The 26,800-nt window shown below is 22.9% G+C and overlaps 1 protein-coding gene across 1 annotated transcript in view; it reads left to right on the top strand.

Moving 5' to 3' along the window:
* The first annotated feature begins 2,649 nt into the window (after positions 1-2,649).
* LOC117171245 (lysophospholipid acyltransferase 7) overlaps positions 2,650-26,800 on the top strand; it is a 50,526-nt gene continuing 26,375 nt past the window's right edge. The window contains exons 1-2 of the mRNA XM_033358360.1: positions 2,650-3,054; positions 25,766-26,189. Coding sequence (XP_033214251.1) covers positions 2,843-3,054; positions 25,766-26,189 — 636 coding nt within the window. The 5' untranslated portion in view covers positions 2,650-2,842. The remainder of the gene's footprint in view (positions 3,055-25,765; positions 26,190-26,800) is intronic.

Here is a 26,800-nt window from a genome sequence, read left to right as displayed (position 1 = left end):
CTTTTTAGTTGTAAATCGTTTATAATACTAAAAGTTCATCTGCTAGGTTGATAATAATCTTTTTCATTGGAGATTCACGAATTTAATATACAATTTTTTTCTCTTTGAAAAATCATCGTTTTGGTTAAAAATTTATCTTATTAAATGGAAAATCATCCATTTGGTTAAACATACATCCTCTTTTTTGAAAATTCATAGTTTTACTCGAAGATTCGTGATTATAGAAGAAAATTAATTTTTTTGGTTGGAAAAGTATTTATTTAGTTAAAAATTCATCTTTTTAGTTGTAAGTCGTTTATAATACTAAAAGTTCATCTGCTAGGTTGATAATAATTTTTTTCATTGGAGATTCACGAATTTAATATACAATTTTTTTCTCTTTGAAAAATCATTTATTTGGTTAAAAATTCATCTTTTTAGTTGTAAATCGTTTATAATACTAAAAGTTCATCTGCTAGGTTGATAATAATCTTTTTCATTGGAGATTCACGAATTTAATATACAATTTTTTTCTATTTGAAAAATCATCTTTTTAGTTGAAAAATCATCGATTTGGTTAAAAATTCATCTTTTTGATTCAAAAATCATCCATTTTGTTAAACATACATACTCTTTGTTGAAAATTCATAGTTTTACTCGAAGATTCGTGATTATAGAAGAAAATTAATTTTTTTGGTTGGAAAAGTATTTATTTAGTTAAAAATTCATCTTTTTATTTGTAAATCGTTTATAATACTAAAAGTTCATCTGCTAGGTTTATAATAATCTTTTTCATTGGAGATTCACGAATTTAATATACAATTTTTTTCTATTTGAAAAATCATCGATTTGGTTAAAAACTTATCTTTTTTGGTTGACAATTCATTTGAATGAAAATTAGTCTTTTTGGTGGAAAATTAATCGTTTTGGTTAAAAGTTCACCTTTTTAGTTAAAAATCATTTATCTGATTCAAAATTCATCTGCTTGGCTGTAAAATATCGTTTTGGTAGAAGATTCACGAATTTAATATACCATTTTTTTCTTTTTGAAAAATCATCTTTTCAGTTGAAAAATCATCGATTTGGTTAAAAATTCATCTTTTTGATTGAAAAATCATCCATTTGGTTGAACATACATACTCTTTGTTAAAAATTCATAGTTTTACTCGAAGATTCGTGATTATAGAAGAAAATAAATTTTTTTGGTTAAAAATTCATCTTTTTAGTTGTAAATCGTTTATAATACTAAAAATTCATGTGCTAGGTTGATAATAATCTTTTTCATTTTAGATTCACGAATATAATATACCATTTTTTTGTCTTTGAAAAATCATCTTTTTAGTTGAAAAATCATCGATTTGGTTAAAAATTCATCTTTTTGATTGAAAAATCATCCATTTTGTTAAACATACATACTCTTTGTTGGAAATTCATAGTTTTACTCGAAGATTCGTGATTATAGAAGAAAATTAATTTTTTTTATTTGGAAAAGTATATATTTAGTTAAAAATTCATCTTTTTAGTTGTAAATCGTTTATAATACTAAAAGTTCATCTGCTAGGTTTATAATAATCTTTTTCATTGGAGATTCACGAATTTAATATACAATTTTTTTCTATTTGAAAAATCATCGATTTGGTTAAAAACTTATCTTTTTGGTTGACAATTCATTTTAATGAAAATTAGTCTTTTTGGTGGAAAATTAATCGGTTTGATTAAAAGTTCATCTTTTTAGTTAAAAATCATGTATCTGATTCAAAATTCATCTGCTTGGCTGTAAATTATCGTTTTGGTAGAAGATTCACGAATTTAATATACCATTTTTTTCTCTTTGAAAAATCATCTTTTTAGTTGAAAAATCATCGATTTGGTTAAACATTTATCTTTTTAATTGAAAAATCATCCATTTGGTTGAACATACATCCTCTTTGTTGAAAATTCATAGTTTTACTCGAAGATTCGTGATTATAGAAGAAAATTAATTTTTTTGGTTAGAAAAGTATTTATTTGGTTAAAAATTCATCTTTTCAGTTGTATATCGTTTATACTACTAAAAATTCATCTCCTAGGTTCATAATAATCTTTTTCATTGGAGATTCACGAATTTAATATACAATTTTTTTCTCTTTGAAAAATCATCTTTTTAGTTGAAAAATCATCAATTTGGTTAAAAATTCATTTTAATGAAAATTGGTCTTTTTGGTCGAAAATTAATCGTTTTCATTAAAAAATTCATTTTTTTTAAATTGAAAAATCATCCATTTGGTTAAAAATCCATCTTTTTCATTAAAAATCCATCGTTTTTTTTGAATATTCGCGATCATAAACGAAAATTAATTTGTCCATCATCATCATTATTATTCGACACCCCATTGGCACCACATGTGTAGAGCGCAGACACAATATTGATTTTTTTCGGCATGCCCCGCAATATTTTTCTCAGCATCGAAGCGAATAATGAAAAGTAAAAAATTGGTCGACTCATGAAAAATAGATCAGGAGTAGAAGAAGAAGAAGAAGAAGAAGAAGAAGAAGAAAAAGAAGCAGAAGAAGAAGAAGAATAAAAAATAAAGAAAAGGAAAGGAAGTGTGTAATGGTAATAACGAAATGTGATGCTTGTGAAATGCATGTGGCACGGTGGTGTGGGGTGGTGGCCGCGTACGCGCTGAGACGGGACGCGTTCCTTCGTTTACTGGCATTTTTGAGTTGAATCTGTTTCAGTGGTTTCAGTTACAGTCGCGAGTCGAGTCGCGCGGTGTGGTTGGCCGGAGAGGCCGCACAGATAGATAGAGAAAGTGTAACGAAAAAAGTGAAACAGCAGTAGCAGCAGCAGACTCAAGTCTGGCGCCTGGCGCATGCAACCATGCTTTTGGAGGACATTGTGTATGTGCTTATTCTGCTCCTATCGACGTGGTTCGGACAATATTATCGCAAAATCAAGGAGCCTTTCCTCAAACAATGGGCGAGCACCCTCTACGGACTGTTTGTGGTCACTGCTGTCTCCGGGACACACGTTTTTCATCCAATAGTCTGCACCCTTATTAACTCTGTCATCCTCACAAAGCTACCGCCAAAGTACGTACAACTTAATCTTAATATTTATTCTTATTGGTATAACACACACACACACACATGGTAATCACGCGATTAAAAGTTAATGCACTCGAAGAAATTCCTAATCGATCACTTGATTCATTTTTTTTTTACGATTCTCTTGATTTTGTGTTTCTATATTTCTGTAAACTCTTTCTTTCATTTGTTTTATTGAACAGATGATATTCTCTAGAGCTGAAAATCTTTTATTGATCGTTTTTCTTTTATTTTTTTCAATTTATTAAAAAAAAGACTTTTGACGTATTTTATGAAAAAGATAAGAATTTTCTCTTTTCTGCATATCAGGAACTTGGTATCATTGAAGGTTGAAAGACCTTTTACTGATCTTTTCATTCATTTAAATAACTTTATTCCCAATTTAGAGGTTTTAGATGTAGAGAATGTTAATGTACTTTCTAAAAAAAAATTAACAGGCCATGTGTCTATTTGTGTGTTGGCATTTTGGAACTCAACAAAGTGCAGTTCTCAACGGAAAACACGATATACACTTATTATAGAATTTGAATATCAATACTGTTTTTTTTTAAAGCAAAAATTACATTTTGCTCTCGTAATATTTTTAAAGTATTGACAAAAATCTTGAACGTTTATTTATTGCAAATTTCACAATCTTTCAAATATTCCCCTATTTTCTCTTTTTTCGAATTTGTCCACATAAATGAGAACTGAATGAGAAAGGTCAATTATTTTTGGCTGAGAATTCATCTTTTTTGTTTCAAAATTGTATTATTTGGTTAAAACTTAAAAACCCTGTGTTTTGTTGAAATTGGTCTTTTTTTAGTACAATGTTAATATTCTTGGTTAAAAATGCACTTCTTTGTTTTGCAATTTAACTATTTTCGTATTGAAAATTCTTTATTCTTGTTTTTTATGCCAATTATATCATTGGTTCATTTTTATCGTAAAATTTAATTTAATTTTCATATTTATGAGAAACGTATTTTGTTACAAAATTTCAGTTTTCCACATAAATGCGAAATGAATTAATAGAACCCAATAGGACCAATTATTTTAGGTTAAAGCCATCCTTTTTGGTTAAAAAGTCAACTGTTTTGATGAAATTCTTCTTTTTGGGATGCAAATTAAACCCTTTTTGTAAAAAAGTTAACTGTTAAATTTAAGATTGATTTTTTGGTCGAAAATGCACGTTTAAGGATCCAAAATTGAGTGATTTTGTAGAAAATAAAACGTTTCCTTCAAAAATTAAATAATTTGATTAAAACACTTATTTGGTCTACAATCTCGTTATTTTGTTAAAAACCGTTATTTTGTAAAAAAAGGAAACATAAAAAAATTTTATGTTTCCTTAACGATTAGTTTTTTCAACTAAAAATTAAACAATTCCATTTTTGGTTAAAAATTAATTTTCTTTCATAGAAAATTCACGAATTTTGTTGAAATTCATCTTTCTGAAAGAACATTAATATTTTCGGTTAAAAATTAATTTCTTTTATAGTTGTAGTTTAAAATTTAAAAATTTGGTAGAAAAATAAATTTTCCTAATTAAAACTTCAACTATTTTATTTTTGGGTGAAAGTTTTTTTTTGTTTGGAAAATCATATATTTTATTGAAAATTTATTTTTTGTTGTATAAAGTTAATCCTCTTCATTGAAAATGTATCTTTTTACTTAAAAATTGATATCTTTGATTTAAAATTCATCCGTTTTATGGAAAATTAGTTTTTTGGTTGAAAAATTAATCTGTTTTAGTAAACAATGCTGAAAATTATGTTTTTTTTAAACTGAAATTTTAATTCGCGAATTTTTGTGGTTAACTTAATCTTTTTGGTGGAAAATTCACCTATTGTTTAAAAATTCATCTTTTTGGTTGAAAATGGAACTATTTTGTTAAAATTCATTTTTTTTTAGAATAAAAATAATATTCTTACTTAAAAAAATCATTTTTTTTTGTTAAGAATTGAACTATTTTTTGGAAAATTCATTTTTCTTATTGGCTGAAAATTATATTTTTTAAATTAAAAACTTAATATGTCCATTTTTCTGGTTTAATGAAGATTTTTAGTTGTATTTTATATTTTGTGTTAAAAATTCGTTGTTTTTTAAAAATAAAAATTAAACCATTTTTATAGAAAATTAAAATTGTTTAAAATTAAATAATTGGGTTAAAAAATCATTTATTTGGTTTTACAATATCATTATTTTGTTGAAAATTAATTTTATGCTTGGTTGACATTCATTTTTTAGTTTAAAATTTATGTAATATATTTTAAACAAAGTTTATGAAAATTAAACCATTTTTTTAATATAATTTTTCTTTGAATATTCTATAATTTGTTTAAGAACTCTTAGATTTGGTTTTTCGAATCCCATTGTTTTGTTAAAAATTCATGTTATGATTACTTAATAATTAATTCTTCCAACTGAAAATTAAAATATTCCATTTTTGGTTAAAAAATTAATCCTCTTCAGCAGAAATTCATCTTTTTTAGTAGAACATTAATAATTTTGTTTAAAAATTCATTTCTTTGGTTGAAAATTCAATTATTTTGTGGCGAATTCATTTTTTTGCATAAAATTATATTTTTTAAACGTAAAGTTTTAGGAAAAACGTATTTTGTTGAAAATTTTTATTATTCCACATAGATTGAGAATTCATCTTTTTTCTTTAAAAATAGAATTTTTTTGTTCGAAATTTAATTTTTCAATATAAAATTTATTTATTTTATTAAAAACTCAACAATTTTTTAGTTAAAATTGTAATCGTTTAATTGAAATTCGTCTTTTTGGAATAAAAATTAAAAATATTTGTTTTTTTTTTAAATGGAAATTAAACCATTTTTGTAGAAAACTCAATTGTTTGGTTTAAGAGTAATGTTTTTGTTAATAATTCACATTTTAGGGTTCAAAATTTAGCTATTTTGTAGAAAATTAAACTTTTTCTATAAAAATTCAATAATAAATCATTCACATTTTTAATTCATTAAAAAATTTAGAAAAAAAATCATCTTTTTAATAGCACATTAATATTCTTTGTTAAAAGTTCATTTCTTAGGTGGAAAATTGAACTTATGAAATTAATCTTCTTAATTAAAAATAAATCTTTTTAATTAAAAATTCAACAATTTTGTTTAAATTCGCCTCTTTTGGATGAAAATTAAACCATTTTCGTAGAAAATTAAACTTTTTCTTTAAAAATTGATTAATTTGATTTGAGAATCTCATTATTTTGTTAAAAAATCATGTTCTGTTTGGTTAACAATAATTTCGACTGAAAATTAAAATAGTAAATTTTTTATTTAAAAATTAATCATCTTTAGTAGAAAATTCATCTATTTCGATGAAATTCATCTTTTTCAGCAGAACATTAATATTTTTGATTAAAAATTAATTTCTTTAATTTAAAATTGAATTATTTAGTGGATAATTCCTTTTTTTCCTGCTAATTATATTCTTAAACACAAACTTTAATTTTTGCATTTTTCTGACAAAATTCACCTTTTTAGTTGAAAATTGATGTCTTATTTTAAAAATTCTTTTTTTTTATCAAAATTCAACCATTGTTGTAAAAAATAAAAGTTTTTTTTTTAATTCAGTAATGATATTTTTTAAACTAAAAATTTAATTCTTGAATTTTTGTGGTAAAATGTTCCTGTTTAGTCGAAAATTTATGTATCATTTTAAACTTCTTTTTTGTTGTTGTAAAAAATCAATCTTCTTGTTAAAAAACTTAACTTTTGTAAAATATATTGTTTTTAGTTAACAATATATGTGTTTTGTTTAATATTCATATTTTTTGGTATAAAATTAATATTCTCATTGAAAAAATTCATGTCTTTCGTTAAAAATTGAACTAGTTTATTGAATTTTTTTGTAGCATTTCCTGTTATCTCTATATCAGGAACTTGGTAACATTAAAGATTGAAAGAACATTTACAAATATTTTCATTTACGTAACTTTATTCTTAATTTAGAGATTTTAGATGCAGAGTGTAAATGTACTTTCAGAAAAAAAATTAACAGGCCACGTGTCTATTTGTGTGTTGGCATTTTGGATCTCAACAAAGTGCAGTTCTCAAAGCAAAACTGAATTATTTCGTTAAAAAATTTAGTTGAATTTTCTGTTAAAAATTTAATCCTAAGTTTTGACAACGGCAAACCGGAATAACCATAAATTTTATTGATTCAGTTTAAAAAAGTAATTTCTACTTTATCTACAGTCGCAGATTTCTCGGATTATCTCAGTTTTATGTTCAATCTAATTAGATCATAATCTTTTTTTTATAAAATAAACTAGCTGTTTGAAAATTTATATACTGTGCGAAAAATTCGCGTTTTTTTTTAGAAAATTAATCTTTATCATTGAAAATTCATCTTTTTCGTATAAAATTTAACTATTCCAGTTGAAGATTTATCATTTCAGTTGAAAATTAATCAGTTTAGTTAAAAATTAATTCCTTCAACTGAAATTTAATTGTCTATTTTTCGTTGAAAGTTGACCTTTTCTTGTTAAAAATTCCATAATTTGGATGGAAATTAGTCTTTCCTAATTGAAAATTCATTTTTTTTTTTTGGTTAAAATATAAGCCATTCAATCAAAACCATGTTTTTTCTATAAATGAAAAATAATTTTTTGCCGAAAATTGAACTATTTTGTTGAAAATTTGTTTCTTTTTTTATTGAAATGTTTGTTGTTTTTTTTAGACTGAAAATGTAGCTATTATTCCAGTTAAATATTCCATAATTTTATATAAAAATTAATCTTTTTGGTTAAACATTCATTTTTTGACTGAAAATTTAATTATTTAATTTTTGGTTAAAATATATGATTTTAGTTGAAAATATATATTTTTCGGTCGTAAGTAATCTTCTTGATTAAATAATTCATCTTTTTGGTCAAAACTTCCATTTTTCTACTTAAAGATTCATCATTTTAATGATATTTTGATGTTGATTGTGAAATCGGCTTTAGGGTCACAAAAAATTGAAATCAATTTGCCACTGAATCAGATGTTTCGGCCTCGATTATGGGCCCTCATCAGTGATTTATTTCTGAAATATTAGTACAAAAAAATTGTTGATTCGTAGAAGGATATCATTTGATAGTAAAAAATTAATTTCTGGTATATGAAAATGAAGATAAAAAATTATTTACGTTGATGAATAAATTAATTGTTATGAATGAAGAAATAAATCGCCAATTAGGGCCCATAATCGAGGCTGAAACGTCTGATTCAATGATAAATTGATTTCAATTTTTTGTGATCGTTAAGCCAATTTCACAATCAGCATCCAAATATTATTTTAACTGATGGTAGATAAAACTTCTATCTTAGACATTATTAATAATTTTAGTTGGAAATTCATTTTTCTGGTTTAAAATCCAACTATTACAGTTAAATATCTACAATTTTAGTTGAAAATTAGTTGTTTTTTTTTTAGTTGAAAGATTTTTTTGTTTGTGGAAAGTAATTTCTTTAACTTAAAATTTAATTATTTACGTTTTGATTGACATTTTATCTTTTTTTTAGTCAAAATTAATTTGCTGTTGAAAATTCAACTATTCTAGTTAAAAATTCATCACTTAAATAAAAAATTTATCTATTTTTTGGAAAATGTTTTTTTTCAGAATTAATTTTTTCAGCCAAAAGTTAAACTGTTCCATTTTTTGTTGAAAATTTATATTTTTTTACAAAATGAATTTATTTTGCAATTTTTTACTTTGTTGTGTTAAGTGAAGTTTAGAATAAACGTCTTTAATCAAAATAAATATTTGCGTTTAGCGGAAAGTATGAATATGTTATTTTTAATTCACCGGGAAAAATGAAAACCTTGACCGGGTAATCGAATGACCACCATGAAAATTAACGTGTTTTGTTGACATTCGTCTTTTTTAGTATAATATAATATTTTTTGATAAAATTTTAGTTATTTGGTTAAAAATTTAACTACTTTCTTAAAAATTCGTTTATTTGTTTCTTATGAAAATTATATTTTTTTAACTGAATATTTAATTCTTCCATTTTTGTCGTAAATTTAATTTGATTTTCGTATTTATGAAAAACGTGTTTTATTTAAAAAAATTATTTTCCACATAAATGCGCATTAAATTAATATAACCCAATAGGACCAACTATTTTTGGTTAAGAATTCATCTTTTTTGCTTCAAAACTTAATTATTTGGTCAAAAATTTAATTATTTTGTTAAATATTCAACAATTTTGGTAAAGCCATCCTTTTTGGTAGAAAATTCGACTTTTTTGTTGATATTCATCTTTTTGGTATTGAAATTAAACCACTTTTGTAGAAAACTCAACTGTTGGGTCAAAGATTAACTTTACTATTGAAAGTTCACATTTTAGGGTCCAAAATTTCAGCTATTTTGTAGAAAATTATACTTTTTCTTTAAAAATTCCATAATTTGGTAAAAATTCATTTATTCAATTTTATAATCTCACTATTTTGTTGAAAAATTATTTAATGCTAGGTTGACAATTAATTATTTCAACTGAAAATTAAAATATTTAATTTTTGATTAAATAATTATTTTTCTTTATTAGAAAATACATGTATTTTGTTGAAAATTGAATGATTATTTTTTATGGTTGATTCTGTACCAATATATTCAGATTATTACATTTTTCAAAAAGTCATTATTCCAAAAAATTATCTAAAATTGCTTATAATAAAATTCATTCTTTTTACAATTTTAATTCGTGCATTTTTGTAGTAAAGTTGGCCTTTTTGGGATGAAAAATAAACCACTTTTTACATCTTTGCACGAAATTATACATTTTCTTTAAAAATTCATTTCCAATTTTAGAATCTCATTATTTTGTTGAAAGTTCATTTTATGCTTGATTAAAAATCGTTTCAACTGAAAATTAAAATATTCCATTTTTATAGTTAAAAAATAATCTTTTTTAGTAGGTACTTCATGCATTATTACATATGTTATTGCATTGAACTTTTTAAAAGATCATTAATATGGTTAAAAATTCATTTCTTTGGTTAAAAATTGAAATATTTGGTGAAGAATTCGTTTTTCTTAGCTACAATTTTTTTAACTAAGAATTTAATTCGTGTATTTTGTCGTAAAATTTACCTTCTAGGTTGAAAATTTATATATATTTTGTTAATAATTTGTATTTTCATGGTAAAAAATCAATCTTCTTTTTTGTAAATTCATCTTTTTGGTTGATAATTGATCTTTTTTAGTTAAGAATTGAACAATTTGTAAAAAATTAATTCTTTTCTTAAAAATTCCACTGTTTTGTTGAAAATTCATTTTTTCTTTAGTTTTTTGTTCACTTAAAAATTCAACAAATTTATTTTCGGATGTTTTTTTCAATGAAAATCTATGTATTTGATTGAAAATTCGTGTACCTGAAGTTCTGAATGTTCAAATGAATATTTTAACCATTTTCTTGGTTTTTAAAGTCATAAGTAAACAATTTAGTTCATTTTAACGTTCAGAACTTCATCCACATTGAAAATTCGTCTTTTCGGTATAAAATTAATCTTCTTGGTTAAAAATTCTTCTTTGAATTTTTTCATTTTTTAATTCATTTTTTTCTTTCTTTTTTAGTTGTAAATTGATTTCTTTGATTGATAACTGAACAAATTTGTGGAAAATTAATTTTATGCTTAAAAATTAGTTTTTTAAACTGGAGTAAATTTGCTCCATTTTTGGTTAAAAATAAATCTTCTCATTTAAAAAATGTATTCCTTACGTGTAAAATTTAACTATTTTTTTGAAAATTATTTGTTTCTTTGAAAAGCAATTTGTTTGTATCTGAAAATTTAACTATTTTTTGTTTTTACCATTCTGTGCAACTTACAATCTTTTATTGATCGTTTTTTTTCCAATTAAAAAGGAAAAAAATAGTATCAGACCGTGCGTCTATTTGTCTGTTAGCATTATAGAACTTTCGGTGTCAACAAATTACATATAGTTCTTTGACCAAAATATATAAAATTTAAATTTAATTTAATTAATTAAATGAATTAAAGAAATAATTAAATTTAAATATCTCATTCAGACTTCGAATATTATTTTTTTTTTGTAATATATAGAATACTATTTTTCTATTACGTGGTTTTGGGGTCCGTAAATGATGAAGAAGATTTAAATTTCCATTAAATATTTCTTCTCCATATATGGACCCTCTTCAGTAATTTATCCTAGAAAATAGTTTTTGGTACATTTCACTTTTTCCCTAATACAGATTTTTGTGTGTCTCCTTTTTTGTACATAAAAATGTTATATACAAAAAAGGCGACACACAAAAATCTGTATTAGGAAAAAAGTCAAATGTACCAAAAAACTTTTTCTAGATTAAATTACTGAAGAGGACCCCATATATGGAGCCGAAATATCTCATGGAAATTTAAATTTTCTTCATACAATTGCTGTATATCAAAAAAAAGGTGACACAAGAAAATCTGTATCAGGAAAAAAGTGAAATGTACCAAAAAACATTTTCTAGAATAAATCACGGAAGAGGGCCCATATAGAGAGCCGAAACATCGGATGGAAATTGAAATTTTCTTCACTATTTTACGGACCCTAAAGCCACAGAAAAGAAAACCATATTGAATATTTTATTTATTAAGTACAATTTTTTTGGGGAAAATTAAATTATTTTTGTATTAAACTCAACTGTTCGGTTTAAGATGAACTTTTTTGTTTAAAACTCACATTTTAGGTCAAAAAATTAAGCTATGTTGTAAAAAATTAAAATTTTTCTTCAAAAAATCAATAATTTTCTTAAAGAATCATTAATATTCTTTGTTAAAAATTCATTTATTTTATTGAAAATTGAATTATTTTGTGGCGAAATTGATCTTTTTAGTTGCAAATTTATGTATTGTGATATAAATTCGTTGGGGGGGGGGGGGGGGGGGGGGGGGGGGGGGGGGGGTAAAATGATTATTCTATCTTGAAAATTTATTTCTTTGGTTGAAAATACAACAATTTGTTTAAAAATGTATCTTTTTGGCTAAAAACTGAACTATATTGTTAAAAATTCTTCGTTTATTCATTGAATATAATTTTTTAACTGAAAATTAACCTGTTCCAATTTCGGTTAATAATTGATCTTTTTTAGGTGAAAATTTAACAATTTGGCAGAACATTAATTTTGTTGTTATTAAAAAAAGACTGTGTTGTTAAAATTCATGTTTTTAGGAGGAAAATTAAACCATTTTTGTAGAAAACTTTAATGTTTGATTTAAAATGAACTTTTCTTTTAAAAATTCATATTTCAAGGTAGAAAATTCAACTATTTTGTGAAAAATTTAACTCTTTCTTTAAAAGATCAATAATTTGCTTAAAAAACCTTTTATTTGGTTTTAGAATCTCATTGCTGTTTTGAAAATTCATTTTATACTTTGGTTAGAAATTAATTATATCAACTAAAAATTAAAATATTCCATTTTTGGTTAAAAATTAATCTTTTTTTGTAAAAAATTATATATATTTTGTTAAAATTTGTCTTTTTAATAGGATATTAATATTTTTAATTAGAAATTCATTTATTTAGTTGAAAATTGAATTATTTTGTGGCGAATTCTTTTTTTTGGCTGAAAATTATATTTTTCACGCTGTAAATTCAATTCGTACATTTTTTTTGTAAAATTGATCTTTTTTATTGCAAACTTATGTATTATTATTATTTTTTTCTTGTAAAAAATACATCTTTTTTCTTGAAAATTTATCTTTTTGGTTGAAAATTCAGCAATTTGTTTAAAAAATCATCTGTTTGGTTGAAAACTGAACTATTTTGTTAGAAATTATTCGTTTATTGTTTGAATATAATTTTTTAACTGAAAATTAACCTATTCCAATTTTGGTGGATAATTGATATTTTTGAGTTGAAAAAACAATTTGGTAGAACATTAATGTTTTTTTCGACTTTTTAGATGAAAATTAAATCATTTTTGTAGAAAACTCAACTGTTTAATTTAAAATTAACTTTTCTGTTGAAAATTTATATTTCAGGGTAGAAAATTCAGCTATTTTTTACAAAATTAGACTTTTTCGTTAAGAATTCAGTTATTTGGTTTACACTCTCATTATTTTGTTAAAAATTTATTTTATGCTTAGTTAACAAAATTATTTCAACCGAAAGTTTAAATATTCCATTTTTGGTTTAAAACATTAATGTTTTTTAGTAGAAAATGTACGTATTTCGTAGAAATTCATCTTTTTAATAAAACATTAACCTTCTTGGTTAAAAATTTACTTCTTTGGTTTAAAATTGAATTATTTTGTGGAGAATTCTTTTTTTTCACTGAACAATATATTTTTTTAACTAAAAATTTAATCCGTCCTTTTTTGTTCATAATTTTTTGGTTAAAAATTCAGTTTTTTTGTTACATTTTTTTAAACTGAAAATTCAACTATTATATTTCTGGCTGAAAGTTTTTTTCCTATGAAAATTCATATTTTTTGGTATAAAATTAATCTTCTTGTTTAAAAATTCCTCTTTTTAGCTGAAAATTGATTTTTTAAATTAAAAATTTAACTGAATAGTGGTAAATTAGTTTTATGGTTGAAAATTAATTTTTTAAACTGAAATTTAACTGCTTCATTTTTTGTTCAAAATTAATCTTTTTTTCAAAATTCATCTTTTTAGTGGAAAATTAATGTACTTGTTAAAAAATTATTTATTTTGTAAAAAAGTTAATCGGTTTTTCTATGAAAATTTATTTTATTTGTTTAATATTAATATTTTTGAGTATTTGTAACTTATTTTTTGTTTTGTATAAAAAATATTTGGTTTTAACTTGAAATTCAAATAAAGTTTATGCACTCACGAAAATTCCTAATCATCCAGCTAGTTACGATTTTCTTGATTTTATGTATCAATTTCTGCAAATCTTATCTTTCATGTGTGTTTGTTGCACATGTCATTCTGTGTAGCTTATAATCTTTTATTGATAGTTTTTTATTTCCATTCATTTTTTTTTTCAATAAAGAAGACTGTTCTTATGTGTCCTATGCAAAAGATAAGTATTTTATCTATCTCTATATCAGGAACTTCTTACCATTAAAAGTGTAAACTTACACCATAACCGGGATTGATTAGCAGTGTCGGGTATTGCGCAAAAATAGTCTTGTTACTGAATCGAGGGAATCAAAAAGTAAACAGTCAGGGCCGCCTGAATCGTTTCCAAATGGAATGCATTATTTTGCGCAATAAACTCGATTAAGTACTCGCGCACTGCGCCCCTTTCGAGGCGAAAGTCTTTTCCCCCTTTCCAAGATTTAACACTTAAATTCGAACTTAATTATCAGAACACAAAAATAAAGTTCAATTAATTTTGATTAAAAATTAATTCCTTTTATTTAAAAAGCCTTCTGTTATGCTTTTGGTTAAAAGTTTAATTATTTTGTTGAAAATTTAACTCTTTTGTTAATGCCGAAGTTAACTTTTCTCTTGAAAATTAATCTTCTTGGTCAAAACTTTATATTTTTGCTTAACAATTCCATTATTGGTTGAAAATTTAATTTTTTTATTCTTGATGTGATATTTATTTTTTTTTATAGTTGAAAATTGATGTATTTGATTAAAAATTAATCTTTTTTGTATAGATTAAAAATTTCATTAATTGAATTAATTCAATGAAAATTCAACTATAGTATAGAAATTTCAATTATTTGCTTCAAAATGAACTTTTTTGGTTGAATATTCATCATTTTGTTTTTAAGATTAATATGGTTTGTACAAAATTCGTTTTTCACTTGAAAATTCAAGTTTTCATTAGAATTTGTTTCTATTCTTGATTCAAAAATCTTTCTTGATTAAAAATTCAACTCTTTTACTAAAAATTGCTTGACTGAAAGATATTTTTCGTTAAAAAATTAAACTTTTTTGATTGATTAAAGATTCAATTATTGTGTTGAATATAGTCATATATTTTCAAGCGATTTCAATGGTAAAAACTTCAAAATTCTGTCATCTGTATTTCCTGCATATTGGATTTTTCATTTTTTGTTGAGAATTTATCTTTTTTTATTAAAAATTTAATTATTTTGTTGCAAATACAACTGTTTTGTTGACATTCGTCTTATTGGGATGGAAATTCAACAATTATTGTAGAAAACTCAACTGTGTGGTTCAAGATTAACCTTTTTGTAAAAATTTCATATTTCAGGGTCGAAAATTCGGCTATTTTTTACAAAATTAGATCTTTTTGTTAAAAAATCAATAATTTCATTGCAAATTCAGTAATTTGATTTACAATATCATTATTTTGTTAAAAATTCATTTTATGCTTGCTTGACAATTAATTTTTTCAACTGATAATTAAACTATTCCATTTTTGGTTAAAAATTAATTTGTATTTTGTAAAAAATGCATAAATTTGGTTCAAATTCATCATATTTAGTCAAACATTAATATCTTTGGTTATAAAATAATTTCTTTGATTGAGAATTTAACTATTTTGTGGAAAATTGATTTTTATTTTTGGCTGAAAATAAAATTATATATTTTTAAACTAAAATTTTAAATAATGCCTTAATGTCTTTCAAAATTTATCTTTTTGGCTGAAAACTCACCCATTTGTTTAAAAAATTATATTTTTAGTTGAGAACTAAACTATTTTGTCGAAATTTTTTCGTTTGTTGATTAAAAATACTTTCTCAACTGAAAATTAACCTATTCTAATTTTTGTTGAAAATTGATCTTTTTTAGCTAAAAATTTAACTATTTTGTTGAAAATTAATGTATTTTGTTCAATATTCGTATTTTTGGTAGGAAGATAATCCTCGTACCTAAAAACTGATTTCTTTGGTTAAAAATTTCACTAGATTGTAAAAAAATCGTTTTGCTTTAGTTAAACATTTTTCTTTATGTAAAATTCAACTGTCTTTTATTTTTGTTTAAAAGTTTTTTTCTTGTTGAAAATCCACCTTTTTAGTAGAAAGATAATCTTCTTAATTAAACATTCATTTCTTTGGTTAAAAATTTCACTAATTTATTAAAAATGTATTATTTCCTGATTGAAAATAATTTGTTAACTGAAAATTGACCTATTCCAATTTTGCTTGATGATTGATCTTTTTTAGTTGAAAAATAAATTATTTATTTGAAAATTCATGCATTAATTTCTTTGATTTAAAATTTCACTGTTTTGTTAAAGATTCGTTTTGTCTTTTTTTTTTAATTTTGTGTCAACTGAAAATTCAACTATATTTTATGTTTGACTGAACGTTTTATTGAATTTATCTGTTTTGGTAGAAAACTAATCTTCTTAATTAAAAACTCTTTCTTAGGTTCAAAATTTCACTATTTTCTTTAAAATTTATCGTTTCTTGATTGAAAATAATTTTTTTAACTAAAAATTTAACTGCTAACTTACTAATTTCTTAACCCTGTCATTATTGCAAAGCTGTCTTGGAAGTGCGTATAAGACATGGTAATCACGTCATAAAATTAATTAGTTTTATTGCACATGTTATTCTGTGAATCTTGGAATCTTTTATGGATCGTTTTTTTTTTTAAATTAAAATAGACTTTTCTTGCGTATTATAAGAAAGCGATAAGCATTTGATCTTTTGTCTATATAAGGAACTTGTTATGATTATTGTTTTAATATCTTATCTAACTTTGGATCTCAACAAAAAGTACATATAGTTCATCAAGCAAAACGAAAAAAAAAATATTTTACGCGAAAAAAAATGTTGGTAGCAAATATTGCGTAGAATGCCCCTTATATAATTCTACACGATTTGAAAAATTAAAACTTAATAATTTCATTAACCATTTTTTTTCTTTGGATTTTACTCTTTACATAAAATGTATAAATTAAAATGTCTTATATAGTTACCTGTTTTTATAAAACTTCCAATATTATTATTGTTTATTGTTCCATTGAGTCACATACTTTCCCATTTAGTTAAAAATTTTAAATGTGGTTAAAAATTCATGTGTTTTATTTATTATTTGTTTTTCTTAGTAGAAAATTAATCTTCTTAATTAAAAATGAATTTCTTTGGTTGAAAATTTAACTCTTTTGTGAATAACACGTTGGTTTCTTTGTTTTAAAGTAGTTTTTTAAATTAAAAATTCAACTATTTCATTTTTGGTAGAAAAATGATGTTTTTTTTGTGTGGAAAATTCATCTTGTTTAAGGAAAAATTATTCTTTTAATTCGTCTTAGATAATAATTCTATTATATGGTGGAAAGTTTTATTATTATGTTCAAAATTTGTTTTTTTTTTAATGAAAATTATATTTTCTTAACTGAAGATTTAATTGTTCCATTTGCGTCGTACAATTTAATTTAATTTTCTTATTTATGATAAATGTATTTTGTTAACAATTCGTCTTTTTTGTAGAAAATTAATTTTCTTTGTTAAAAATTCATTTCTTTGATCGAAAATTTAACTATTTTCTTCACAATTTTTTTATACTGAAAGATCAATTATTTTATAATTCGTTTAAAGTTTATTTTATTATTTTTATTATTATTTTTTCATTCATGTCTTTTTTTAAATTCATCTTTATTAGTAGAAAATTAATCGTCTTGGATAAAAATTCATTTTTGAAATTGAAAATTGATTTCTTTGATTGAAAATCTAACTATTTTGTAGAAAATTGTTTTTTTTTCTTGTTCCAAGCAATTTTTTTAAACTGAAAATTCAAATATTTCATTTTGGTGAAAAATCGATGTTTTTTATTTATTGCAGATAAAAATAAATTAATCTTCTTGGTAAAAATTAGTTTCTTTTGTTCAAAGTTGCAATATTCTATAGAAAATTCGTTTTTTTGTTGTTGTTAAAAAAGTATGTTTTCAACTGAAAATTCAACCAGCCTATTTTGGTGGAAAATTTATCTATTTTTTGGTTCAAAATTTAAATATTGAGTTGAAAATTCATGTATTTTTTTTATAATTCATCTTTTTTGTTCGAAAGGTAATGGTTAAGAATTCATCTTTTTATTTGAAACTTGATTTCTGTGGGTGAGAATTTAACTATTTTGTGGAAAAATGATACATTTTTTGAAATTTTTTTTTTTTAATAGAAAATTTTTTTTAAAAATTATTTGTTTTTAATTTTAAATTTGACTAATTCATTTTTGTTTGAAAATTTATCTTTTTTAGTAGAAAATTCGTATTTTTTGTTAAAAAATTAATCTTTTTGGTCGATAATTATTATATTATTAATAATAACACATGGTAATCACGCGATAAAGTTAATGCAATCATTCTCTTGACTTTATATACCAATTTCTGCAAGTTTTTTTTGAATAAAGAAGACGTTCTTACGTATCATATGCAAAAGATTAGCATTTTATCTGTCTACGTCAGGAAATTCTTATCATTAACGGTGTAATTATAATTTATTTTTAATCTGCTGAATGTAGAATGTCAATGTACTTCCTGGAAAAAAATTAACAGGCCATGCGTCCATTTTTGTGTTGGTATTATTGCATTTATATTCTTGATTAGAAATTTATTTCTTTGGTTCATTGAACTATTTTGTGGAAATCTTTTTTTTTTAATAAAAATTCATTTCCTTGCCTAAAAATTTTATATCTTCATTTTGGGTGTAATTGATCTTTTTTAAATTGAAAAATCTTATTTTAGTTCAAATTCGTCGTTTTTGCATAACTTCAAAAATTCAGTAACCAATTTTTAGTACTTTAGATTTTTTATTTTCAAACAAATTAAGTAAGGAATTTTTCCTCAGACTTAAAAGTCTATTATTAGATTCTTGTTTAATCATTCATATTTTCTGGCTAAAATATTGAATATTAATTTGAAACTTTAATGAGTTTTCTGAAAGTTTCACAATTTTTGTTAAAAAGTGATCCTTTTAGGTAGAAATTCGTCACTTTCGTTTGTAAATTCAATTATTCTAGTAAAAATTAAATGATTTGGGGTTACAAATACAACTGTTTAAAAATTAATGTTTGAACTGCAAATAGAATCATTCAATTTTTTAGTAAAAGTGTATCGTTATTCATGTTTCATTCGTGTCTTTTTCCGTTTTCGAAATTCATCTATTTTGTAGAAAATTCATATTTTTTGGTTAAAAATTCAATTGACTAGAAATCTCGTCTTTTTGTCTTGAAAATTCAAAATTTTGTTGGAATTTTTTTCTTTCTTTACTGAGAAATATTTTTTCGTTGAAAATGCAAAACTATTTGTTCGAAAAATAATCCGTTTTGGTTGAAAATTCAACTACTTTTTAAAAAAAATTTATTTTCTATATGAAAATTCATATAATTTGTTGAAAATTCATCTTTTTTGCTATAAACTTAATCTAATATGTTGTTGTTAAAAACTTAATTATTTTGTTAAAATTCTTTGTTTATTGGCCGAAAATAATTTTTTTAGGTGCAAATTTACATATTCCTTTTTTAGTAGAAAATTAATATTCTTGGTTAAAAATTCATTTATTTGATTCAAAATGTAACTATTTGTTAGAAAATTCATCTTTTTTGCTGGTAGAAAATTAATCTTCTTTGTTGCAAATAATTCATCTTTTCAGTTAAAAATTAATTTTTTAATTCAAAATTTAACTATATTTTGTACAATTTTTTGTTGTGTTTTTTTTTAATTAATTTTTTGGCCGAAAATCCATCTTCTTGGTTGAAAATTAATTAATATAATTAAAAATTCAATTATTTTGTAGAAAATTTATTTAACATTTTTTTTCCTTTCTTGATTGAAAAGTTTTTCTTGGTTAACAGTGAAACTGTTTGGTTGAAATTTAATCTGTTTTGATTGAAGATTCACCTATTTTCTTGAAAATATTTCCTTTCTTGTTAAAACTTTAACGAGTTTGATCAAAATTAATTTTGTTGTTTTGAAGAAGGATGCATCATTTTAGTTTGAAATGGAAAGTCATCTCCTTGATTTCAAATGTAGAGAATGTAGAATGTCAATGTACTTCCTGAAAAAATTATCAGGCCATGTCTATTTGTGGCTTGGACTTATCGAACTTTAGATCTCGACAAAGAACAATTCTGAAAAAAACATGCATATAGGAATATAGTTTAATGCTATTTGAATAGTAAAAATTTAAAAATTTAATAACCAGTGATCTCTAGTTTCTCGGATTCTTCTCTTTTCCTGTTTTTTTTTTTCATTTTTAAACTTAAATTGGAACTCAATTAATAAAACCCAAAAAGAAAATGTAACTATTTTTGGTTGAAATTAAATCCCTTTTGAGTGAGCATTCATCTTTTATGCTTAAAAATTTAATTAGTTGGTTAAAAGTGTACTTATTTTCTTGAAAATTAAATTTTTTTGTAAAGTCATCATGTTCGTAGAAAATTAAACTATGGTTTGAAATTAGCTTTTTTGTTGAAAATTCATATTTTAGGGTTAACAATTTACATATTTCGTAGAAAACTATACTTTTTTTTTTAAAATTTTTTTTCTTGCCAAATTTTTCTTTTTTAAAAATTCATTTATTTTCTTCACAATTTCACCATTTGGTTGAAAATTCGTTTAATTATTTTCTTCAATTGAAAATTTAACAGCTTTGTTAAATTTTTTTGTTTTGTTTAAAAGTTCATCTTTTTGGGTGAACATTTGTTTTTATTTAGTAAAAAATGGATTTTTTTACTGAAAATTTAACTATTTCGTGGAAAATTATTTTTTTTTAGGAATTAATTATTTAAACTGATAATTCATCAATTTCATTTTTGGTGCAACATTAATCTCTTTTATTTAAAAATTGATGTACTTTGTTAAAACTTAATCTTTTTAAGTAGAAAACTCCTTTTCTTGTTATAAAATTGATCTATTTCAGGTAAAATTATTCCTTTTTGGCTAAGAATCATTTTCTTTTACTAAAAAATTTTCTTAACACATTGAAAGTTACGGATTAAATCAATCAAAATAACTGATTTAATTTGTGAACGTTACTGTTTATATCATTCCAAATGATTAGAGACATTCGTCTTTACTGGTAGGAAATCAATCTTCTTGATTCAAAATAATATTAATCTTTTTGGTTGAATACAACAAATTTTTATTTAAAATTAAAATCTTTGTTGGTAGAAATATATATTATCAAATTTTGTTTAAGGATTTATATTTTCTAGTTCAATTTTCCATTTAAAAAAGTCCATTTTTTTTAACTGATCTTTTTAAATTAAAAAAATGTAATTTGTAGAAAATTCATTTTTTGGTGGAATTCCATTGTTTTTTTAAATTTAAAATTAAAATCATGTTTCGTTGAAATAACAACTGTCTTTGATTAATTTTTTCAAATTTAACTTTTTTAGTTGAAAATTTAACTACTAATTTGTTTGAAATTTCATGTATTTTGTTGAAAATTTGTCTTTATCGGTAGAAAATAAATCTTTAAACAAATTTTAATGAATCTTCTTTTTTGATTAAATTCAACTGCTTCTGATTTATAATTAAAATCCTTTTTTATTCGAAATATTAAATATTTTGTATTCAAATTTGAAATCTTCTTTGATTTAAAGATTAGCTATTACATTTTTGTCTTGTGAATTACATTTTTTTATTTAATATTTTATTACTTTTTTAGCTTTTTTTAACGTTGAACTACATTATTAAAAATTCCGTTTTTTTTCTTTTCGAAGATTCATCATTTTAGTTGAAAATTCATCCCTTTGGTTGAGAATGTTACTTCTTCTTTGAAAATTCGTTTTATTTTCGTTGAAAATTTAACTATTTTAATCAAAAATTCGTTTTTTTTTAAATTAATCTTTTTGGTTGAAAAGTTTTTTTTTTGGTTGAAAATTCGTCTTTTTGGTAGAAAATTAATTTTGTTGCATTCAACTACTTAGTTGAAGATTGAACTCTTTGTTAAGAGCTCACGTTTTTTTTTTTAAATGAATATTTTTTCGATTGAAAATTAATCTTTTTCGTACTCGAAGATTAAGCTTCTTTTTTAGTAAAAAATTAAACTTTTTTGTTTAAAATTCGTTTTTTTTTTTTTTATAGAAAATTAATCCTGTTGGTTGAAAATTTGACTACTATACTGCTTAAAACTTATTTTTGTTTCTTTGAAAATTAATTCTTTCAACGGAAAATTAATTGGTTACTTAAGTGGAAAATTCAGTCACCTTGTTGAAGATTTAACTATTTTGTTAAACATTATTTTTTTGTTTGAAAAATAATTCTCTATTTTAAAAATGTAACTATTTTAATAAAAAATGGATGTTTTCTTCGGTTTAAAAATAAATTTTTTCCAGTTGATTAATATTCTTGGTTGACAATTGAACACTTGATTGAAGATTGAACGGTTTTGTTCAAAATTTTGTTTGTTTGTTCAAGATTAATTTTTTTAATTAAAAGTTTAACTATAACATTTTCTGCTGAAAACTGATCTTTTCCAGTTCAAAATGTAACTATTACGTCCAAAAGTTAGTTTTTTTTTGTTGAAAAGTCTTGTATTTGGTTGAAGGTTTTTCTTTTTGGTAGAAGATTAATCTTGTTTGTCAAAAATTTGCTTTTTTTAATGAAAATTCATCTACTTGGTAGAACATTAAACCCTCTTGTTTAAAATTCGTTTTTATTAATCCTAATTTGTTTTTACTTGAATATTAAACTTTTTGTTTGAAAAGTCGTCTCTTCATTTCAAAATTCATCTTTTTTGGTTGAAAATTCAATGAAGATTTAACTTTATTTTGTTAAAAATTCATTTTTATTCTTGAAAATCAATTTTCTTAATTAAAAATTTAACTTCAAAATGTTGGTTAAAAATGTTTTTATTTGGTTGAAATTTTGATGGATAAGGTTAAAAAATTCTGGGTTGATAATTCAACTACTTGATTGTTGATTAAATTTCTTGTTTTATTTGGTTTTGCTGTTCTTAAAATTTAATCTTTTTTAGTGTTAATTTAAAATTTTTCTTTGAAAATTCGTCTTTTTGGTTGGAAATTAATCTTTTTTATTGAAAATTCAACTGCTTGGATGAAGACTAAACTATTTTCTATAAAATTATTTTGTTTTCTTTCAAAATAATGTTCTTAATTACTAATTTAGCTGCAGCATTTTGTATTTAAAACAATCCTTTTTAGATGAAAATTCATCTATTTTGTTTAAAAAATGTTGTTGCTGCTGAAATTTATTTTTTTTTTTAGTTAAAAATTACACTTTGGTTGGAAATTCAACTTCTCGGATGAAGACTATTTTATTATGAGGACTTTTTTTTTAAAAAGTGGTATTTTTTTCTTAAAAATTATTTTTCTTAATGAAAATCCATATTTCTCCGTTGGCAATTCAACTGCTTGGATGAAAATTTAAATATTTTGTTAAAATTTCCTTTTTTTGTTGTTGAAATTTAATCTTTGTAAAATTAAAAGTCAAACTTTTGTTTGAAAATTCGTCTTTTTGATTGAAAATTAATCTTTTTTGGTAAAATATTAAAATGTTCGGTTTAAGATTGAACTTTTCTGCTACACATTTTTTTCTTGAAAACTGATGTTCTTAATTAAAAATTTAAGTACAACCTTTTTTTCATGGAAAGTTGATAATTTTAGATTAAAAAAAAGTTTAGTTTGAAAATTTTTGTATTTAGTTGAAAATTCGTTTTTTAGGTAAGCAATTAATCGTATTGGTTAAAAATTTAACTACTTGCTTAAAATTGTTTGTTGTTGTTGAAATTTAATATTTTTTTAGTTTTAAATCAAAATTTTCCTTTGAAAATTCGTCTTTTTTTCAATTTCATCTTTTTTATTGAAAATTCAACTGCTTAGATGAAGACTTAACTATTTTTTTCAAATTTGTTTTTTTCTTTAAAAATAATGTTCTTAATTAATAATTTAAATATAGCATTTAATATAAAAAAATAATCCTTTTTATATGAAAATTCATTCATTTTGTTTAAAAAGTTTTGTTGTTGCTGAAATTTAATTTTTTTTTAGTGCAAAATTACTCTTTTTAGTTGCGAATTCCACTGCTCGAATGAAGAATATTTTATCATGAAGAATTTTTGGTAAAAATTCGTATTTTTTTCTTGAAAATTAATTTTCCCAATTAAAAATTTAACTTTTTTACTTTAAAATTCAACTATTTTATTCAAAAAATGTCTTTTCTGTGTTTTTGAAACTTAAACTTCTTTATTAATCTTCTTGGTTGAAAGTCTATATTTCTTCGTTGGAAATTCAACTACTTGGTTGAAGATTTAAATATTTTGTTAAAAAATCCTTCTTTTTACCTTTTAAAACTTAATAATTTTAAAATTAAAAATTGAACTTTTGTTTGAAAATTCGTCTGTTTGGTTGAAAATTATTCTTTTTTGGTAAAATATTAAAATGTTCGGTTTAAGATTTAACTTTTCCGCTAAAAATTTATTTTTTTCGTGAAAACTGATATTCTTTATTAAAAATTTAACAACAGCATTTTTTCTTAAAAATTTATATTTTTTAGATAAACCTTCAACTATTTTGTTAAAAAAATGTTAAATGTTTTTTTTTGTTATTTAAATTAAATTTTTTTTAGTTAAAAATTACACTTTTTTGTTTTTAGGCAGATAATAAATAATCTTCTTAGTTGAAAATTCATATTTCTCTTTTGAAAATTCAACTACTTGATTAACAATTTTAATATTTTGTTAAAAATTTCTTTTTTTGTTGAAAATTTAACTTTTTTGGTAAAATATTAAAATGTTCGGTTTAAGATTTAAGTTTTCTGCTAAATTTTTGTTTAATGCTGATTTTCTTAATTAAAAATTTAACTACAACCTTTTTCATTGAAAGCTGATAATTTTAGATAAAACTTTAACTATTTTGTTCAAAAAATGTTTTTTTGTTGTTGTGATTGAAACTTAATCTTTTTTAGTTGAATGTTACACGTTTTGCTTGTAATTTTTTTGTATTTGGTTCATAATTAATTTTCCTAATTAATAATTTAACTAGATTTTTTTTCAAAAATTGAAGTTTTTTACTTTAAAATTCAACTATTTTGTTCAAAAAATGTTTTTCTGTTATTGAAACTTAATTGTTTTAGTTAAAAATTACACTTTTTGGTTTAAAATTCATGTATTTTCTTGAAAAATCGTTTTTAGGCAGATAATAATTAATCTTCTTGGTTGAAAGTCTATATTTCTTCTTTGGAAATTCAACTACTTGGTTGAAGATTTAAATATTTTGTTAAAAATTCCCTTTTTTTTGCTGTTGAAATTGAATATTTTAAAAATTAAAACTCAAACTTTTTGTTTGAAAATTCGTCTTTTTAGTTGAAAACCAATCTTTTTTGGTAAAATATTGAAATGTTCGGTTTAAGATTTAACTTCTCTGCTAAAAATTTTTTTTTTTTTCTTGAAAACTGATGTTCTTAATTAAATTTTAACTACAACATTTTATGTTGAACAGTCATATTTTTTGGATAAAACTTTAACTATTTTGTTCAAAAAAATGTTTTTTTTTGGTTAAATTTTTTTGTATTTTGTTGAAGGTTCGTCTTTTTGGTAAAAGATTAATCTTGTTTGTTAAAAGTTGATCTCTTTTATTTAAAATTCAACTGCTTGGTTGAAGATTAAACTATTTTGTTAAAAATTCGTTTTTTCATTGAAAATTAATGTTGTCAATGAAAAATTGAAATACATAATTTTTGGTTGAAAAAAGTCGTCAAATCCAAATTATTTGAATCAGTCAATTTATTTTCTGATTCAAATGTAGAGTGTACTCTAATATTTTTATTTAACATCATATATTGCTTTATAAATAACAGTTAAATAATTGTTAATTGGTAAAATTTTTCTGTCCAGACAATGTCACATTGCCGGCATCTTCTTTTCCTTTTTTTACCTGCTGGTAGTCGTGCGAATACCATGGCTGTTCGGCTTAGAGGAAGCCAGTGGGCACACGAGTTGTATTATGATGCTGCTTACATTGCGTCTCTCGGGATTGGGATTCGAAATCAATTCTGCAGCGACAGCCCCTGAGGATGATCCGCAAAGTCTTAAATCAGAGGCCTTAAAAACGATCACATTCACGGACGTCTTCCATTACGGGTTTAGTTACATGGGAGTTATTTCTGGACCTCATTACCGTTACAGAACATACTGGGATCATCTTCACCGGCCATTCTCCGATTACGATCCCCATATCGATATTACACTTTACAAACTCAAGCAAATTACCTGCTTTGCTCTCATCTTCTTGGTCACGAGCAATCTCTTTCCTGCCGACGTAAGTTTTTTTCTTTATTCTTTTATTTTATTTTATTTAAATCGTATACATCCCTTTTTCAGGGAATTAAACGAGACATGTCTCGAAACTCACTTTAGACTCTTTAGATATTTGTGCATGTCTAGCAAACGAATTTTTAACCAAACAGTGTAATTTTCAAGTAAAAAATAAAATTAACTTTCAACAACAATGAAGGAGAATTTTTTGAACAAAACAGTTTAATTGTCAAATAAAAAAATTGAAGTTTTAATCAAAAATGTTTTAGTTAATTTTTTAATTTTAAAAAATCTTAAATCAAGTAGTTGAATTTTCAATAAAAAAGGTAAATTTTAAACAAAAAATATTAATCTTCTACAAAAAAAGAAACCTTCAACATAATACAAACAATTTTAAACAAAAAGTGGCTTTGAACAAAATAGTTGAACTTATATCTAAAAAATATTACTGTTCAATAAAAATTGCTGTAATTAAATTTTTAATTAAGAACATCAGTCATAAAGAAAAAAAAAGATGTTTTAGCAGAAAAGTTAAATCTTAAACCAAGCATTTTAATATTTTACCAAAAAAGATTAATTTTCCACCAAAAAGACGAATTTTCAAACAAAAATTTT

Source organism: Belonocnema kinseyi, chromosome 4 (genome assembly GCF_010883055.1).
Source record: "Belonocnema kinseyi isolate 2016_QV_RU_SX_M_011 chromosome 4, B_treatae_v1, whole genome shotgun sequence".
Taxonomy (NCBI): Eukaryota; Metazoa; Arthropoda; class Insecta; order Hymenoptera; family Cynipidae; genus Belonocnema; species Belonocnema kinseyi.
The sequence above is the reverse complement of the archived record's forward strand: the minus strand, read 5'-3'. Positions and strand labels throughout refer to the sequence as shown.